At 41.6% G+C, this 7,005-nt stretch overlaps 1 protein-coding gene across 1 annotated transcript in view; it reads left to right on the top strand.

Annotated features, from left to right (window-relative positions):
- Positions 1-431: 431 nt before the first annotated feature.
- Positions 432-7,005, top strand: part of LOC122024564 — a 13,152-nt gene continuing 6,578 nt past the window's right edge. The window contains exon 1 of the mRNA XM_042583222.1: positions 432-1,114. Within this exon, the coding sequence (XP_042439156.1) occupies positions 733-1,114 (382 nt within the window). The 5' untranslated portion in view covers positions 432-732. The remainder of the gene's footprint in view (positions 1,115-7,005) is intronic.

Here is a 7,005-nt window from a genome sequence, read left to right as displayed (position 1 = left end):
TTAAACCTTTTTCATCCATGGGATCTTTTGTTTGTAGTTAGATCGTCTTAGTGGGAAGTTTTATTAGGAGGGAAGGAGAAGCGTGTTGTCCGCAGAAGTGCAGCCACTGATAAAATGCTGATCTAAGTCTTAGTGGGAAGTTTGTAGTTAGATCGTCTTAGTGCAAAACAAATGTTCTAATTCCCATTAATCTCGTTATTAATCCTTGATTTACACTTGTTTGTTTTAAAAATATTTTTATATAATTATTTTAAGCTTAACTTAGAAGAAACTCTATCCAATAATTACTAACTCGAATTGCATAAATATTTTTCAAAAAGTTGACATTTGTGATTATTATTATTATTATTATTAATTATCTTATGTATTTTAATGATTTATTTTCGAAAAATAAGGGTCTAAAATGCATTTATGCTTCCAGCTTTCCTCCACGCCCCTGTCGGAAGCTTCCAATTGGTTCTCTCGCGAGACCGCAGAATTAGGGTTCGAAGTTCGAACGATGAAACATCGTACCTGATTTAGAGCAATTAATGTCGTGATTCTTCGTCGAGTTCAAGTTGTAGCATTTTCACCCCCGATTCTATCTCGTTGTATCATTCTCATTTTTCTCCAGAACTTGCCTCGGAGTTGGGAATTTTTGGTTTTCGCTTGGATCCTATGTTCGAAGCCTCTTGATTGGATCGAAAGAGTGTTTTTTTTTTTTTTTTTTGTGAATTTCCTTTCGCTTTCTCGATGGCGATCATTGGCGACGCCCTTCGGCAGGCATTCATGCCGGAGCACGAGTATGGGAGGCTCAGGGAGGAGGATCGGGCTTGGGGGCGCCTGCAGCGGCCTCTTGTCACGGCCACCGCGGCCACCGTTGGCTTCGTTGTCCTTGTCTCCGTCGTTGTGAACCTTAACATCGTTTTCCCACGTGAGGCTAGCCAGCGGCCGTTCTGCCGTGATTGGAAGGTTCTCCAGGCTCTGCAGCTGAATATGAGTCAGGAGTCGGAGTTGCATCGGTACCACGGAGCGTTTTATCTGACGGACCAGGAGGTGATCGATTACTATTGGATGGTGGTCTTCGTACCCTCCGCAATTATCTTCTTGGTCTCTGTTGCGTACCTCGTCTCAGGTCTGGTTTATTTTAATCTCCCCACTCTCTTTTTTTAATTGCTTGATTTATGCCCGTAACTTTCAGCATATTGATGGACTGGCATCTTAAGCATTCATAGTTTCTCAATATTTGTTTTTTAGGAACATTTTTGATTGCATCGTTTCTTGAGGCTGCAGAAAAATGTTGATTTTTTCCCCCCAAGAGATATTTCTCTAGAGTTGGTATCATGTGCAAAGTGGCTACTAGGACAAATTTCCTGTGAATCTTTAAATATAAAGTGGATTCTACATCAATTTTCTTAAAGATTTTGTTTAGAAGATAATGTTGCATGTTGTTTCAATAATATGTTTATTGGTTGGTGAAATATATTGTCAAAATTTATAGTACTTTACTGAGAAACAACAAGATAATGGTTCTTACCTGTAAAAAAATGAGCAAGAATGAAATACTAATACAATTGGAAAAAATGTATAATTTAACTTCGAACTGTGAGGTCTGCTAGGCACTGACCTAAGAGTAAGACGTGTCCCACTTGCAAAGTTTGCGACCTTGCCTATAAGATACAACCCAATAATACTCCATTGGCAGCATTTTGGATGAAATCCCCCATATGATCAACCTCATGTTTTACCCTAAAAAACAAAAACAAACTAAATCAAAGTAGAAACCATTCTTGGGAAAACAACTGATCATGCTTCATTTGTGAAATTGAGATGCTTTATGAGAGAAGGCAACATTGGATTGTTCCTAGATGCTGCTACAACCAACCAACAACCTGTAGGACCGATGCGGCCGGCTAGAAGGGGGGGTTGAATAGCCCTGAAAAATCAAACACAACCTTTTCTCGTACGATTAAGCTAACACATAAAAAATAGATTAAACAGAAAATAAAGCATAAAAACGAGGCACCGAATTTGACTTGGTTACAACCGGGGAGGTTGTTAATTCAAGGATGAAGATCGCACTAAGAGCTCCTTCAGGCGGAGAAGCCTCGTTTACAGCAGTGTAAGCACAGAAAGACAGAAGCTAAACTAAACAGTGGAAGCACACAAGTGTTGTTTACAATTTCTGAACTGATGAAGAGCTTCTGGACCAAGGCTATATTTATAGCCTTGGTCGGGGCGCCTGGAAGGGTTCCGGGCGCCCTGGGGGGGATAAAGTTTTATCCCCCAACGTTCAGATCGCGTAAATCGCGATCTTGGTCAAAATCAGGGTCCGGGCGCCCGGAAGCATTCCGGGCGCCCGGATTGGTTCCGGGCGCCCCGGAGCAAAAAGTCAACTGCGGTTGACTTTTTGTCCGGGACCACTTCTCCGTTAAGTCCCCGTTTCGGTCCGGGTCTTCTGCTCCGGATCCGCTTGATTGGGTGATCTCTGACATCCGGAATAGGGCTCACCCGAACCCATCTTCCGGTCTTCTCGAGCGTGCTTCCCTCCGGCTTCTCGTCCCTCGGAATTGCCGCGTGTCCCTTCTCGTCCACCAGCGTACTCATCCGCAGACTTCGTCCCTCGATCGCACCCCGTGCCGACCTTCGCACTAGCTGCGTCTCTTGCTCCCCGACAAATCTTCCGCTCCGGCTTTCGTACCTCGGAACCATCGCGCGCACTTCCTTCTCGTCCGCCGGTGTACTCTTCCGCAGCGCCTCGTCCCTCGGACGCACCGCGTGCCGTCCTTCTCGCTAGCTGCGTCTTCCGCTCGAGTACCTGTGCTCCTAAGCTCCTGCACACTTAGACACAAGGTTAGAAAACAACAGAACTTAACTTAACTTGTTGATCACACCAAAACCAACCTTGGGGTTCCAACAATCTCCCCCTTTTTGGTGTGATCAACCCAAGTTAAGCTAGGGTTAACTAGACAAAAAATAAACTAACTAAATTTACAATTTAGTGCACAAAGATAGAAAAAAATAGTTTTAGGCTACCTCCCCCTAGACCTAGACTTATCCTTCTCCCCCTTTGATCACAAAAAAATGGGGTTCCAAGAAAAAATCTAAGGGTTAAAGACTTAGAAAATTTTGAAAAGCTACCTTAAAAAAAATTTCTAAGTCAAAAGATTCTAAGTTAGAAAAAGAATTTTGCAATCAATAAAACTTAATTAAATATTTTGAAAAATATTTTTGAATCAATAAAAGCAGAATAAATTCTAAGTAAAATTTTAAGTAAAAGAATTTTGAGATTTATTTTATTTATTTATTATTTTTTTTTAAGATTTTAACTTAGGAAAAAATAGTTTTTGAAAATTTTTCTAAACACTCTAATTTTGAACCATGTTTGAATAACTTTTTAAAGCATTAAATAATTCTAGTATTATTAATTAAACATTTATTTCAATATTTGGCTTCCAGGCAGTGGCGAGGCACTAGGCCTTCTTGGTTATTGGAGCAACAACCACTTTCTAGTCAAAGCCCATAAAGAAATTTTTGTTTAATTTTCTCACTTAACGCGCTAACTTTGATTTTAAAATTTACACTAAGCAAGATTTAGGAATCCAATAAAGGTTCCAACCTACTGGATTAACTAAAAATTTCTTAGGGACATATTTTCTAGAGATATTTTTAATTTGTCCCTGGTGATATCTATAATACCAATTCAAATTATTGAACCTTCTAAAATTGGTTTTAGATGAGCAAGCAGAGTTTTTCAAGTTTTCTACTTGAATTTTAAATTTTGAATTTCTAATTTTAATTTTTCATTTTCTAAATTTGATTTATCTAGCATTTCTAACGGACACGATATAGCTAATATTGCTTTTAAATCTTTATTTTCATTTTCTAATTTGCAGCAATCTTTTGTTAAAATTTTAATGAATTTAAACATTTTATTAGGAGGAAGAGATCGTACCTCACTTACCTTGTCGATCTCGTTGTCGGTTTCTCCCCCTGAACTGCTGCTCTCTTCGGACGTGGCTCCCCCTTCATCGATGCTCATTTCGGAAGATCTTGATTCGCAGTCGTCGTCTTGATGACTCGCCATTAACGCGAGCCCGGAGAACTCCTCGACTTCTGATTCCGACGACGTATCGTCCCACGTCGCTTTTAGGGCCTTGCGCTTTTGGATAGGCTTCTTACCCTTGTCCTTCCCGTTGTTCTTCAGTTTAGGGCAATTGTCCTTGACGTGCCCTTCTTCATCGCAATGGTAGCAGCGGATGGTTCTTTTCTTTCTTCCCTGCGGATGGTTAGATTTCCTAGATTTACAAATATTTTTAAATCGTCTTACCATCATTACCATTTCCTCGTCGTCGAGAGAAGATTCTGACTCAGGTTCGTCTCTCGAAGCTTTAAGGGCGACATTATTCTTGGGCTCCTTCGGACCTGCACATCTTGACTCACGCACTTCAAAAGTTGAAAAGAATTCGCCTAATGAAATTTTTCTAGATCTTTTGAAATGTAAAAGGCATCTACTAGTGATGCCCATTTTGAGTTTCTAGGAAAGGAATTTAGGCATACCTTAGCGAATCTCGATTACTTACCTCTTCTCCGAGATTCGTAAGTCCGGTGATGAGTTCCTGAATCCTCGAGTGTAGATGTGCAATTGTTTCACCTTCTTCAAATCGGAGGTTTGTAAGCTGGTTCCGAAGTAAATCCCGTCTTGCAAGTTTGGCTTCGGATGTTCCTTCGTGTAACTCAAGGAATTTCTCCCAAAGCTCCTTTGACGAGTTGTAGGTACCGACTCGATTGACTTCTTGTGTTGGAAGTACACTTAGCAGATGAAATTACGCTTTCTTGTTCCACGTGGTCACCGCTCCTTCTTTGACCATTGATTTCTTGCTTTGCCCTCCGGTGCTTCATAGCCAAATTCCATCTTAGTAATAAATCATAACTGTTTCAAGAAATACCTCCATTCGCTTTTCCAGCTAGCGAAGTCCCCTTTGAATTTTGGTGCGTGGATGTTGGATCCGCCATCTTGTTGCTTCGTTCGGTGGTTCTCAGGCGCCTCGGCTCTGATACCACTTGTAGGACCGATGCGGCCGGCTAGAAGGGGATAGCCTGAAAAATCAAACACAACCCTTTCTCGTCGATTAAGCTAACACATAAAAATAGATTAAACGGAAAATAAAGCATAAAAGCGAGGCACCGAATTTGACTTGGTTACAACCGGGAGGTTGTTAATCGAGATGAAGATCGACTAAGAGCTCCTTGTGAGAAGCCTTGTTTACAATGTAAGCAAAGGCGAAGCTAAACTAAATGGAAGCACACAGTGTTGTTTACAATTTCGATGAAGAGTTTACCAAGGCTATATTTATAGCCTTGGTGGCGCCCTGAGGGTTCCGGATCAGGGGATAAAGTTTTATCCCCAACGTTCAGAGCGTAAATCGCGATCTTGGTCAAAATCAGGTTCCGCCCGGATTGTTCCGGGCGCCGAGCAAAAAGTCAACTGCGGTTGACTTTTGTCCGGACCACTTCTCCGTTAAGTCCCCGTCTCGGTGGGTCTTATGCCCGGATCCGCTGATTGGGTGATCTCGACATCCCGAATAGGGCTCACCGAACCCATCTTCCGGCCTTCTCGAGCGTGCTTCCTCCCGGCTTCTCGGGAATTGCCGCGTGTCCCTTCTCGTCCACCGCAGTACTCATCCGCAGACTTGTCCCTCGATCGCACCCGTGTCGACCTTGGCGCTCTCTTGCTCCCCGAGCAATCTTCCGCTCCGGCTTTCGTACCTCGGAACCATCGCGCACACTTCCTTCTCATCCGCCGGTGTACTCTTCCGCAGCGCCTCGTCCCTCGGACGCACCGCGTGCCGTCCTTCTCGCTAGCTGCGTCTTCCGCTCGAGTACCTGTGCTCCTAAGCTCCTGCACACTTAGACACAAGGTTAGAAAACAACAGAACCTAACTTAACTTGTTGATCACACCAAAACCAACCTTGGGGTTCCAACACAACCAAGTATTTTCCCACTAGGTGGGGTCGGCTATATGAATCCTTTTACGCCATTGAGCTCTATCTCCTATTATATTATCATCTATATTTAAATAAATTTTATCTTGTTTTATTGTTGCTAACCAAGTCTTTTTTGGTCTTCCTCTTCCTCGTTTGATATGCATGTTTATCATAGTTTCACATCGCCTAACTGGAGCATTTATTGGTCGTCTAAGTACATGTCCGTATCATCTTAAACGTGTCTCTTGGAGTTTGTCCTCAATAGATGCAACTCCGACTTTCTCTCTAATGCTCTCATTTCTTATTTTGTCCATTTTCGTATGTCCACACATCCACCTTAACATCCTCATCTCTACAACTCTCATCTTCTGCTCATGTGCTCGAGTCATAGCAGGTCTAACTGCGGTTTTAAAAAATTTACCTTTAAGTTTAAGAGGTACTTTACGGTCACATAAAACATCCGACGCTCCCCTCCATTTCACCCATCCTGCTTGTATTCTATGTAAGATATCTCTCTCAATCCCTTCATCATTTTGTAAAAATGATCCTAAATATTTAAATCTCTCGGTTCCGGGTAACTCGTCCTCTCCTATCTTAACAATTGTTTCATTACTTCTAATATTGCTAAACTTAAATTCTATATATTCTGTCTTTAATCTACTAAGCTTAAAACATTTCCCTTCTAGTGTTTTCCTCCAAGATTCTAGCTTAGCATTTACTCCTTCACGTATCTCATCTACCAAAATAATATCATCCACAAACAACATGCACCACGGTACTGTGTCTTGAATGTGCGCAGTGAGTTCGTCCATAATTAGTGTAAAAAGATAGGGACTTAGGGTTGATTCTTGATGTAACCCTATCTTTATTGGAAATGTTTCAGTTACTCTGCCTGAAGTCTTTACTCTGGTCGTTGCATCCTCATACATATCCTTAATTAGTTCAATATATGTTACGCTAACACCTCTCTTTTCTAAAATTCTCCATATAATTTCTCTTGGGACTCTATCATAAGCTTTTTCTAAGTCAATGAATACC

The sequence above is a fragment of the Zingiber officinale genome, chromosome 9B (assembly GCF_018446385.1).
Source record: "Zingiber officinale cultivar Zhangliang chromosome 9B, Zo_v1.1, whole genome shotgun sequence".
Taxonomy (NCBI): Eukaryota; Viridiplantae; Streptophyta; class Magnoliopsida; order Zingiberales; family Zingiberaceae; genus Zingiber; species Zingiber officinale.
This window is presented reverse-complemented; position numbering and strand designations above follow the sequence as displayed.